Source organism: Chamaea fasciata, unplaced genomic scaffold (genome assembly GCF_029207755.1).
Source record: "Chamaea fasciata isolate MVZ Bird 193981 ecotype frontalis unplaced genomic scaffold, bChaFas1.0.hap1 SCAF_18, whole genome shotgun sequence".
Lineage (NCBI taxonomy): Eukaryota > Metazoa > Chordata > Aves > Passeriformes > Sylviidae > Chamaea > Chamaea fasciata.
In genome coordinates, this window is record NW_027094103.1 from 8,044,017 (window position 1) to 8,056,527 (window position 12,511).

A 12,511-nucleotide genomic window follows, 5' to 3' on the forward strand; every position below is an offset into this window, starting at 1 on the left:
ATAATAATAAACAGCATAAAGAAAACTACAGACCTGATCCATTTCACATTTCCTTTATATCAGGGGAATGGGATCTGTCTTTTATGGCTGGTACTAATGTCTGTACCACAATCAAGCCACCAATGTAAAATATCTCCCCGTATCAAAAGCAGTAAGTGATCTGTGTCTGTAATTATATATTGTGATGTAGTGGCTGAAGGCAGGCACAGTATGGAATGTTCGGGAGCTTGGCCAGAGGCTTTGATGCTGCAGTTTCACTGGGGAGGGCTTTGCTGAAGAAATCGTTTTCCCTCAAAATAAGTAAATATATAAATAAATGAAGCTTTTCAATTTCATAGCCCAGAGCAAGATTAATTAATAGGGAAAAAATGCTTAATCTGTCTGCTCACCACAGAATTAATGAATAATAGAGAATGTCTTCCCAGCATCTAGAGCTAAAAGGGTGATGAATATGTGTGCATGTCACACCTGCCTGCAGCTCCCCTCGCCATTGCACTTCTGGTGCCTCCTAACAGATCCTTTGGTTTTCTTGGTTTGGACTTTTTTGTTTTAAACTCCATATGGTCTCTAAATCAATTGAGAAGGAGATTAATAAAAGCAAATTCTGTCACTTCCCGTATGCCAAGCTGTCCCCAGTTTTCAGATGGAGAAACTGAAAGCTAGAAATGTTGTGTGGTCTGGAGCAGGAAAAGACAGAACAGTTCTGAAAGCACTTGCATAGTCCAATGTAGTCTTAAATGTTCTTTTCCTACTGACTGGCTCATTTTCAAGTGTGTTAAAAACCCAAAACCCCCCAAAAACTCTTTCCAATACTCTTAAATTGGACTTTGCCTTTTACTGGGAATATTAGGGAATCCAACCCAACTAAAATGTGGTTTTTTCATCCTACTTCCATCTGTCAAGGCTTCTCACTGGCATAGTTTTAGGATAGAATTTTATCATGCATCAGCCTTTAATTTTTTTTTTTTTTTTAAGATGAAATATTTTAAAAATACATTGAAGACTTTAATGCTAGAAATGTTTTGGTTTCTATTTAAATATTCCGAACATCTCTGTCAAAGGCAGATACAAACTGTACTAAATGTTCTTTATTACTCATACATACACTGTCCCTGTGAAAAACATCATACATCAGAGGCAGAAGTGATTCTTCAGATTTGCCCACTGACAAGGCACCATAAAGCTATTCTTTACTAAAAATGTCAATGTCAACTTTATTTGCCAAAACATGTTTTCTTCTCTCAAGCTGCCAGTTGTTGTTTCAAAATAAATGGAAGCTAAAAATCTCATTATTTTTATTGTTTAAAGCCAGCATTGGGTGCAGCTCTGGGGGTCAGGAGGTAACAATACTAATTTACCCTGGTGCTGCTGCACTTAGAATATTTAATCTCTTAGGACTTTGACATGATGGCTGGCTGTGTTTCTTAATTTTGTTGTGAAGATTTTGCTGGAGGGCCAGGCAGCTCTTAATAATGTGCATCAAGACAGAGACGAGTAAGTAATGAATATTGTATGAGGTTCTTTTCCTTCCAGAGGATCAGCCTGGACAAATACCTGCACAAGCCCACAAGCCTGTTCCTCCTGGCAGAATTGGGACTGCTACAATGATGGCCAAAGATTAACGTGCCCTACTGGATTCAGTGCAATCCCAGTAGCAAAATATTTTTAAATATTCTAAGCCGGGGATAATGTTCAGCTTTTTTATTGGCTTTCAGCTGGATTGGACAGGGGGCAACATCCTTCCAGCTTTTTACTGGCAGTGAAGAACTCTTATATTGCACGTGTCTCTGAGAACAGGCTCCTCCCCAGAGCCAGCACTGCTGTATTAAAAACATGCTGGAATAGAAAACTTGATCTGGACAGGTTTCCTGAAATAATATCTGATCAAAGACTAATAAAAGACCTGACAGGAAATTGTGCCACCATAAGGTTGGCTGTTTAAGAGTAAAAGTAGAAATGAGACAAATGGATTCCAAGGAGGAACTGAGGATCATAATCCACAGATGTCACAGACAGAGCTGAAAATTGATTTTCTCCTGGAATTAGGAGCATCATTCATGAACCCTTTTTTAAAAAACAGCCCTATCAAAAAGCAGTCTCTGTTTTGAAGCCTGTGCTGTGCATGAGAGCAGCAGAAGAAGGAACATGCAGAACCAGAAGACAATGTTGGACAGTGTGAAAAGTAGAAGTCTCATCATGCTAACAGCCTAGCCAATGTTCAGGGCTTTGTAAGTTTTCTGGCATCTGGAATAAGTAAAGATGGATTTCAAGGAGTATAATGAGGTAATTTCTATATCTGTAATAGCTGGATATTAAATTACATTTATATATCCCTTGCACATTTATTTTCTTTATTGCGACTCTCATAAACATAGAAGCTGTCCTTGAAAGCTTCCCTGATTTATTTCCAGCGTGAGTCTCTATCTTATCACAGCAACTCTGAAATTCCTTGCAGTAAGTTATGGAGGTGATCAAAAACATCAGTCTCCAACTTAGAATGCCAGTGCAGCAACTGCCAGGCAGGTCCCAGCCACCTTCCCTTTTTGGGGGTGCAGGTGGGCTGAGCCTCTCTGTCATCTGGGGGAGACAAGGTCCTCAAGGATGCTTTTTCTCTTGTTGCATGGGTAAATCAAAGTCCCTGCAAGTAATTTTTGATCATGGTGAATGGTGATAATCCTCTCTTAGCAAACAAGCACCTATTCAGGAGTTACAGTAGGAGATGATAATAGGAAATGGAGGGAGGACTATGCAGTTGGATTTTAAAAAGGTAGCTCTGTTCAATTCTTATTAAAATTGGTGAGAGCTGTAATGTTTATAAATTAGAGCTTTGTAAAATGTGAGTATGTGGGTTGAATATTTTAGTCTTGGCATTATTTGTATTCTGGTTTTACAATGACAGGTTTATTGGGGGTTTTAATGTGCGTTTGGATAATTGTTGAGTTTTATCTGTACGCTTTTACTACAGGGTGGTCATCAGCAAAATCTCACAGGTGTGAAAGCAGCAGATCTGCTGGCAATTGTGCTGTCTATTATAAATTCACTCTGCAGGGTCAACCTGTAGCTTTAATGCAACAGGAAGAATACAAAAGAAGTGCACATTTGTGTCACAGCCACAGGTGGCAGAACACAGCATGAGCTGTACATTTGAAGAACTGTCCCATGTGCAAGTGGGGGTTACTGTGGTTTTAGAGGAAGCAGCCCAAATTCCATTTATGAAACTTCTGCCTAATCTTATTAAGTGACTAATACAGCCAAAATTAAAAGGATATATATACATATATTACAGATATATATATAATTTCTGAAATGCCTGTTCAGGTTTTAAGGCATCTCATTTCATTTAGAACCATCCTCAAGATGCATTTAAAATTCAGCCCCTCCAGACTAATCTTTTGAATCCTTAATCCTTGTGTCATGCCCACTGCTCTGGGCAGGGCTGCTCATTCTGAGTGAGTCTTTGCACACTGGAATTGTGTCCCCACTAACAAACCCCCCCTGGCAGGGTGTGTATAGTAAGTATAGCACAGAGGTCATCTTGCTAAAGCAAACACGTTCATCTTGGCTCAGCCACAGCACAGCATCCTCTCATTCTGCCCCAAGGGAAGCAGAGTTGATCATGGTCAGGCCTGTCCAGTCTCCACACACCTTCTCTTTCTGAGCCAGCACTAAATGCTCCCAGCACAGGATCACTGCACAGAAATCCCTCATGGCTTTAGGGTTTCCAGCCTTTTTAATGCACTGAGGTGGATACCAGATTCCTCTCTCAGCCTTACCAGGCCACAGCACTTCTCTGCTTCCAGTGGTGGGCACTGGGTCAGCTGTGGATGTGCCACAAAGCCTCAGCATCCAGAGGAGGAGGGTTGAAGCCTTTGGGACCTGCCATCACCTTGTTGCCAGAGGAATTATTTACCGTGGGCCTTTTTGTGCACTTTAATTCCAGCTTGACCTCACTTCTGAGGCTGCAGCAGCAAGGGCAAGCATGCAGCAGCAAGCTGGTTGGAAACATCTCCAGTATGAGACGGCTGAGGTTTCCTCATTTATTTCTCCCCTAACTTGTGTAAAAAGCTCTGTGCAAACGTCGTGTTAGTGCAGATCTCACCCCTCAGAGCCGGCTGGCGCTGGTGAGGAGGGGCTGCACAAACTCTGAATTAGTGTCTGAGGGGCTGCAGTGCCTCTTTGCAACAGGGTGAGGGCCTCAGCTCTGTGTGTTCTGGGTGTTCGACAGACCTGAGACTCTGCTGGCAGCTTTTGTTTTCTGTTTTCTTCTAAATAAGTAGAAAAGTAGAAAATGAAGTAGAAAAATATTAGGCTATATTAAAACTCCAAGCAAAGTGCTAGCAAATGCAGTTGGGGTTTCACTGGGAAAATGGTAGGTGATGTCTGTGTGTGAGTAACCGCAGCTGGAATCTACACTTGCAGATCATCACTGGCATAATTTGTCTGCAGTGTCTGTTTCTTTCTTTAAAGCTAGTGTTCAAATACTTTAAACATCAAAGTCTTCCCTTCTACACATTATTCATTCCTGCAAATGTCTCATATCATGCAGTAGGATGATCAGAAAGGTATGTCTCTTTAGATATGGTAAATCAATCTTGTCCTTTTGGAAAAGTGGTTGGGAATGATTTTATGGTTATTAACTTGGATTCAATATTTTTTTTCAACTTAGGCTTTTCAAAATTTAGAAAACTTTCAAGCAACTTTTCAATCACCCTCTTCTTGCCTTTTCTCAAAAGTAAAATCTTACCTTTTTCTTTTTTTGTCAGCCAATTCCTTCAGCTCATTTAAAACGAAACTCAACATAAAACACCTCATAGAAAATTGAAACTCACTGGTTCTCTGAGTATGTACCCACCACAGCTGGGACTGAAGGCGTGGTGCCTCCAAGGGTTCTGCTGGTAGGGATGGCACTTTGACATGGTCTCTTTTAATACATTTTTCTGAGCACTTTTTGGGAAAACTTAACTTGAGAACTGTCCTGATGGTGGTGGGTATGTTGATCATACTCAGTTGCTGTACAATCTACAGATTTCAGTAGCTGGCTAAAAAAAAGTGTATTGGTTGAGGTAAGTAGCTCCAAATGGGGTCAAATTGACTTGGAGTCTGCTGCTTTGAGGAGCTGCATGATGGGCTCTGCAGATAATGGCTGCAAGACTGATGCTTTACTGAAGTTCTTTTCAAAATATTTTAGTTCCCTGTTGTTTTAAGTGAAATTTTCTGTCTCATACCTCTGTAGCTAAGTAGAACAGGGTTTTAAATGCAGAAGCAGCTGAAGTTTTCCTCTATATCAACATCTTCATGCCAAGATGGAGCGTTCTGCAGTAACCAAGAGTTAACAGAAGCAAATATAACTGTTGTAAGGTCAATGTTGCACAAGACCAAGCACAGTTTCAAGGAGACCCCTGGACAACAGCAAGGTTTGGTTTAACGTGCTGCTTAATGCTGTTACCATTACAGCCTCAGCTATTTGACAGCCCAGTAGCAGCTCTGAAGTGCCCCAAGGCAATAAACCATCTTTCCTGCTTTCAGGAAGATGATGCCTTAAGTTTTAGCTCTCATATTTTTCAGATTCTGCTCTACCTAGATGTGTAGTTTTGAGCCTCGTATGAAGTGTTAGTCAGCTCTCTTCACAGGGTAAGTAGACAAAAAAAAAAAATCCTTTTCCAGCTTGAGACCAAGGACAATTGTTACAAGTTTTCAGGCCCAAAACACATAGACAATGGGAACTGAAGAGAGAAAACAAGGAGGATGGAACTTCACAACCTGAAGCTGTAACTGGACAATTAAACCCCAATATGCAAATTGACCAAAATCTTATCCAAGTGTGAGACCTCATGACCGGGCATCCATTTTGTGACCATTTTGGGTCCACCCTGGGTGTTGCCCTGGCCAGGCTCTTGTAGTGCCCAAGGTGTATCCTTAAAGGCCTTTCAATAAATACCTACTTTAACTCTGTCTATTCTCTGTTCTAGGAAGGCATCAGAGGCATCAAGAGCATCAGAGACTGCCTGTGGCACGTGGATATTTCTGAGTGCTGACTGGCTTTTCAGAGCCTTTACCTCTGGCTGTCTGACACCACCTTAATCTGCAGGCAGCTGTCCTTCATCCAGGTGTTCCCTTTGGCTGAGCACAGAGATGTAGGGTGTGATCACCTGTGGGCTGCCATTTGCATGCACGGTATCTTGGTGTGCCTTTACGGCATCTTCCTGATCCATCTTCGATGATGAATGGAAACAGGAACCCTGTGGAGGTGAATAGGAGTGAAAATCAGTGAGAGAGAGGGAAACTGGATTTGTGGTTTGGAATGGAATCCCAGCGTTGCCTCTGGCTTGGTCCATTGATTGGGAACAGCTACCAATGCATTCCCATGATCTCCATTTGTAGGATGGATCAGCAATCAGAGCTGATTCCTATGGTTTCAGCTAAAGCATTTTCACTGAAATCCAGCTGTTGCATATATTGATTTTGATCAAATTTACTTTTGGCAACATAAATGTTTTCAGTGGGAATTAAAATTGGAACTTGACCCTTTTGGGCAGGAAACAGCAGCTTCAGCTTAAGTGCTATTCATGTGAAAATATTACAGTGCCTTTTTTTGTTTGGTTCCAAGGAAAAAATAAAATATATCATTTGATAATGAAATTTTCCCAGAAACAATTCTGCTGTCCTTGATTCAGCTCTAGTAGCTCTTTTGCAACCTGCTTTGAGATGCCTGAAGGAACAGTGAGCTATACAAGCTAGCTGTCATTTGAGTGATATTGGGTGAGGTTTCAGCCATGTGAACATAGTCTGTGGTGTGTTAACGGAAGAATATGAGAATATTTTAAGCTGACCATTTAAGAACATATACTTGCATCAAAAAGTGGTTTCCTTTAGCTAAGTTGGTCACAGATGAGATCATGTCTGTGAAAGCCCACTTAAAACTGCAGTGGTGCAAAAAATCCTCATCGAAACTTGGTAAATTCTCTGAGAAACTTGAAAGTATTTTACAAGCCTTGGGACAAACTATAAACTTGTGTAAGAATCCAATCTGAATTCTTGTGGCCAGCTTGTGAACTTGGAGTTTGTAATGGAAATACGGATGTAACAGATTCTTAACCATATCAACACCAGCAGGTGTTGCTATAATATATTAAATGCTGTGGAGCCATCAAACAAGCTGCGCTTGAGCATTAGTTCAATATTTTCTTCAACCAAATTGTTATTTGCTCGGAAAATGTAATGCTGTGAGAGATTTGCAATAAGAATACTACTGAAATAATCAAAGCACTGGAAAATTTCAGATTTTGAGCTGCTTCTGATGAGTGACTAAGAGAGTTTTGCTACAGCTTGAGTGAAAGATCTGATCCTGCACCTAGGCATTAATTGTGTTTAAGAATCCAGTAATGTAGGAAATAACTAAATCCGGTACATATTTCCATATTTGGAAGAGATGACACTGCCAAAACTTGTGGCATCTTCTTCCAGGGACAAGATTAGCTGAGGTTGAAACTCCAGTTTAGGTTTTTTCTACTCAACAGAGGTCTCACTGGTGATCCTCAAAAAACCAGGGGAGAATTCCTCTAGGACAGAAACACATCTCAAAGAAACTGCACTTTCAGGGGCCTTGCAGAAGGTGAGCAGCAGGACGGTCGGAAGTAGGACCAGCAGTGAAGAATTTATATCTCAGGAAAACCTGAGCAGGACTTGCCAGGTTTCAATGAACTCAGGGAGGTTGTAACTTTTGCTAGATTTTGAATTGGCAGCTCCGGAAACCAAGAAGGAAGGATGAAAGGAGCAAAATTCCCAGCACCAGGATATATCCTATGGTAAGCAGCCCTCTAAGGGAGATGGGTTTATCTTTTTGTATAAAAGGAGGATCGCTGTGAACATGAATAGAGAAGCTCTAGAAAGGGCATATTTAATGCCTGTAGGTATTGAGATTAAAGAGTTAATGGTTTTGACCTGATAGATTATCAGTTTAGACTAGATATAAAGAATAAATACTTTCTGATGAGGGTGCTGGCATGAGTTGCCCAGAAAGGTGGTGGCTGCCCCATCCCTGGAAACATTTGAGGTCAGCTCAGACAGGGCTCTGAGCAACCTGATTTGGTTGAAGATGTCCCTGCTCATTGGAGGGGCTTGGAGTAGATGAGCTTTTAAACATCCCTGCCAACTTAAAGTATTCTATGAGTCCGTATTTCTATGGATGCTTGGCAAGAACTTCTCTTGCCTGTGGACGTGGTCCCAACCATGTCATTTCCATGTAGGATCCCAAGCCAGTGCTGTACTCGGGCTGCTGGGAAACCCACGGAGCTGAGCGCGCTACCAGCTCTCCCTCCTGCTGGGAGCGTGTGAACTTGTTCCATCTCTTTTCCACCGGTGAGACGGGTGGGGCATCACCTCCCCTCCGCGGCCAAGGACACCTTCGTCCTGCCGCCCTCAGGAGCTGCCCGTGGCGCCGCGGCGGGCAGGACAGGGGCTCTCCAGGTGGGCAGCGGCCATGAAATGGCCCCTGGCGCGTCGGGCGGGCGAGCAGCGCACAGCTCCGGAGCCCGCGGCGCTGGCGGGGCCGCTCCGCAGGGCGCGGACGCGGGCGGGCGAGGCGGGGCGGCTCCGCCGTGTGCATGTAGATGAGATCCCCCGGAGCACGTCACTCCGCACCGGCGCTCTGCGTTTGGGGCGGCGGACAGCCAGCGAGGGCGGGCGAGCGGGAGCCGCCGGAGGAGCAGGAGGAGGAGGAAGAGGAGGAGGAGGAGGAGGCTCGGCGGAGCAGCAGCGCTCGGCCCCGCTCCATGCCGCCCTGCCCGCCGCGGCGCGGGCCCCGCGGGGCGACGGCGGGCGCGGGGCGGGGAGCGGCGCGGCGGTGCTGAAGGACAGCTCCGCTCCCCTCGGCTCCGCTCCCGGGAGCTCCGCTGCCCCTGGCTCCTGTGCCCTCGGCTCCGCCGCCCTCGGCTCCGCTGCCCCCGGCCCCGCTCCGCGCTCCGGGCGCGCCCCTCGCCGGGTGGCCGCGGGGCCGCCGCTCGCCGCGCCTGGATGCGCCCCCCGCCACCGCGCCCGCGGCTCCCATGGCGGTGGCACGGAAAATCAAAACTTTGTTGACGGTGAACATCTTGGTCTTCGTGGGCATCATCCTCTTCTCCGTCTACTGCAGGATCCAGGACCGCTCCCAGGAGCTGGTGCAGATCGTCCGGAGCGCGGACCGCCGGGCCAGGAGCCGCGGCGCCAAGGTGGGCAGCCTGGCCGACAGGGAGTCCATCCTGCAGCGCCTGGACCACCTGGAGGAAGTGGTCTACAACCAGCTCAATGGTACGGAGAGGGGCGGGGAGGGGATGTCCTGTGCCCCGGGAGGGTGCTGCAGGCTGGGCAAGAGCCCCCGAAGTGTCCCCCCCTCTGGGGAGGGGAGCCCGAGCACCGATCGCACCGGCCCCAGCGCTGAAGTGCTGAAAACCAAGGGCAAGAGGTGATGCCGGCTTTTGCTGGCGGGGTTTGTCGAGCCTCCCTCCACCACCCTGCCTCTCTGCCAGCTCTTGGTCTGAAGTCAGGACTTCCTCAATCGATGCAAAGTTCAGGAGGCTGCAGTTCAGGGGTTTCGGGATCTGAGGATGTCCCTATGAACTGTACCAGTTTTTACAGTTTGCCTGCAAATATTAACTCTCCATAGGAAGTTGTTTGTGTAGCAAATACAATGTTAGATTATAGCTGGAAGTCATATACTTGGTGTCAGAACTACTTCAGAAACATTCTGCTGAGTTCTAACATTGTGCACTATTAATGGTCTGTTTAAACATAGCACCCATATGTTTCCTTAATGATTTTGCCATTTAAATTTGTTATTGTCATTGATGAGGAGGGGAAGCACCCACTAGTTCTTTTTATGACTTACCATTCTAATTCACCAGCCTTGAAAAATATTGCTAGGTAAGCAAAGAACCCTTCTATGGTAGTTAAAACAGGCTAAGCCATCAAAGTTGTTGTAGGACAGATAATATTTCATATAGAAACTAATTCTTCAAAATGACTGCATTTGTATTTGCATAGATTTGTAAAGTTCTAAGTGTGAGACATCAAAGATATGTGATTAAATATAGCAGTGTTTTGGGCAAGAAAAGGCTGAAGGAGTGAACTTTTGCATGAAATTATAATATAAATGTATCATTTAAAGTTTTGCAGCAAATAAAATTTTCAGTGTAAATACGTTTAAGTAGAGCAAATGTGCTTCTAGGCTGCTTGTGGCAATCTTACTCATAACATTGATTTAAGAAAGGCTACTGTAGCCTCAAAATGCAGACAAATGGGAGGGTTAGCATAAAGTATGTTTCCTATTACTACTTTGTGAATGAATGTATAAATCTAAGTAAGTTAGGCTGTTATGGTAATATGCAGCTTGTGGCAGCAAGTGTTAGGGAACAGGCAGCCCCTCATGCTCTCCTGTGGATAACCAGGGCAGAGAGAGGGGAAATGTGGAGTGGGATGTTAGTCACAAGCCCACATATTCAGTGAAAGTGTCAACAGCTGTGTTTTCTAACCATATTCTGGAACAGTTTTGAAGAATGTAGGATTTAAGAGGAAAATGCTTCTCGTGAATTCCACAACCCCACAAAGTTCCCAAACTAAATTAGATCGCTCCTCAAGATATATCTGTTGTGGTTCAATGAATGGTGTTGGTTTTTTTTTTTTTTTGGCCCAAATAGATTTGTTCTTGGTGTTGGTCATAGGGGACACTTTGGGTAGGATTTCCCCATGCTGTGTTCATCCCAGCATAGCAGCCCCTGGAGAATCAGCAGGAGTCCTTAACTTGCTAGGCAGGCACCACTGCATGCAATGACTGGAAGTTCTCTGTAAAGCATGCCTCTATTTTGGGGACTGTTTTCTTCATCTTCTTTAATTTCATTTATTGGATATGGATCTTCAAGGTGAAATTACTTGAACTTAGGGTTACATTGCTTCTTCAGGTCATATCAAACGCTGTAGGCAGTCTTCTTTTCCTGAAAGTTGTTACACAGGAAAATACAGAAAGTTTTACAAGCTGACCTGTTCAAATTTCCTATTTATTTCCCCTTAATTTTTCTTTAATGTGATTGTTGGGATTTTTCTTATTACACAGTGGTACATTAACACAGATTAATTATTTCATCACCTTCTGAAAAAAATACTTTTCCTGCCCCATCGTGTTTCAACAAAAGCAAAAAGTCCTAAGAAATTAGAAGGTGCTCCACTGAAATCATCGGAGTTGCATCACTGGAAGTGAAATCAGGACCAAGCATCTCTATTTGGGTTTAGCTCGCTGCTATTCTGTTTGTAATATCATGACTCATTATTTATGCCATTAATGGGCAGAAATTGCTGCTCAGGCAGTGCTGGGATCCGGGGGAGCCTGTCTGACAGGGCTGTGCTGTGACACACAGCAAGACTGGTGTTACACAAACACTCCGCGTGCTCTGGAGCTCTGCAGCTTCACCTGAATGTTGAGCAAGGTTTCTCAGCCCCTGTCCTGTACAAGCTGCCTGATCACAAGGTTAGAGAGCTGACTGAGGATGTCTTGGATGTTACTTTTTCATAAAGTGGGTCAAAGCCTCTTCTATGTGGAGAGACAGACAAGGGAGACAGATTTTATTCAGGGAGAATACGAGTTCCTTGCATACCCAGAACCCTTCAAAGCATCAGGAGGCTGAATCCAGCTCACTGTTATTGCAGCAGATCAGCCCAGCCAGGATTTCAGTTCTCTGCTCTTGGTCCTTTCTCTTAGAAACCAGCAAATTCAGAGCTACCTGTTAACTATATTTTTGGTAATATCTCAGTGTTATTTTATTTTACTTTATTTTTCTCTTTTATTCAGATGAAACTCTAACTTATAAAACTTACCTGGATTTTCTAGGGACTCTGTGGATGATCCAGTGCAATAAAAAGTCACTCTGTGAGAGACCAGCCCTGCAGCTGCACAGAATTTTGTTTCTGTCACATATATTTGTTTACATACAATCAAGGAAATGTTATTTGGAAGCGTGTACCTTCTGCAAGGAAAATAAACACAGGCAGTAACATTACAAATGTATAAAGAGGCAACCCAAAACTGATCACTTGAGAACTCATTAACTTTTCAGTCTGAATAAAATCAGGGAGTGCAGTGCCTGTGGAGGTGCGTGCAGAACGCAGAGGACCATGCATGAAAGTCAGGAGAAAACTGGTCCTTGCAATTATCTTTGGCAGAACAGGAGCTTTTAGAATGGGATGAATGAGAATTGCCATGATTCCCTGCAGAGTCGTGCAGACATACACCCAAACAATAGTTTTCATTTGGCTCGTGCTCTGTTTTTTTATCAACTTGGGAAAAATAGTATTTCTGAAAGCTTGCTTCTCGCTCAGCTGCTGCTGGGTTTGGTGGAAGCAAATGAACAGAGCATGTAAAGGGAAAGGAAAGCAATGAAACGTGTCAGTGGAATTTTCTTGGCGAGACTTTGTATTGCCTCCTGATGTTTGACCTTGGGTACAATGTTTATTTTGAAAAACAGAGTTATTATAGAGCTAGTTGAGC

At 44.0% G+C, this 12,511-nt stretch overlaps 1 protein-coding gene across 2 annotated transcripts in view; it reads left to right on the top strand.

Moving 5' to 3' along the window:
* The first annotated feature begins 5,860 nt into the window (after positions 1-5,860).
* GALNT9 (polypeptide N-acetylgalactosaminyltransferase 9) overlaps positions 5,861-12,511 on the top strand; it is a 128,350-nt gene continuing 121,699 nt past the window's right edge. The window contains exons 1-4 of one of the 2 annotated variants that reach the window (XM_066199744.1): positions 5,861-6,247; positions 7,518-7,612; positions 7,743-7,805; positions 9,131-9,285. In XM_066199744.1, coding sequence (XP_066055841.1) covers positions 7,765-7,805; positions 9,131-9,285 — 196 coding nt within the window. In that variant the 5' untranslated portion in view covers positions 5,861-6,247; positions 7,518-7,612; positions 7,743-7,764. Of the gene's footprint in view, positions 6,248-7,517; positions 7,613-7,742; positions 7,806-9,006; positions 9,286-12,511 lie in introns of those variants that run through there. The other variant, XM_066199742.1, reaches the window with a different exon arrangement.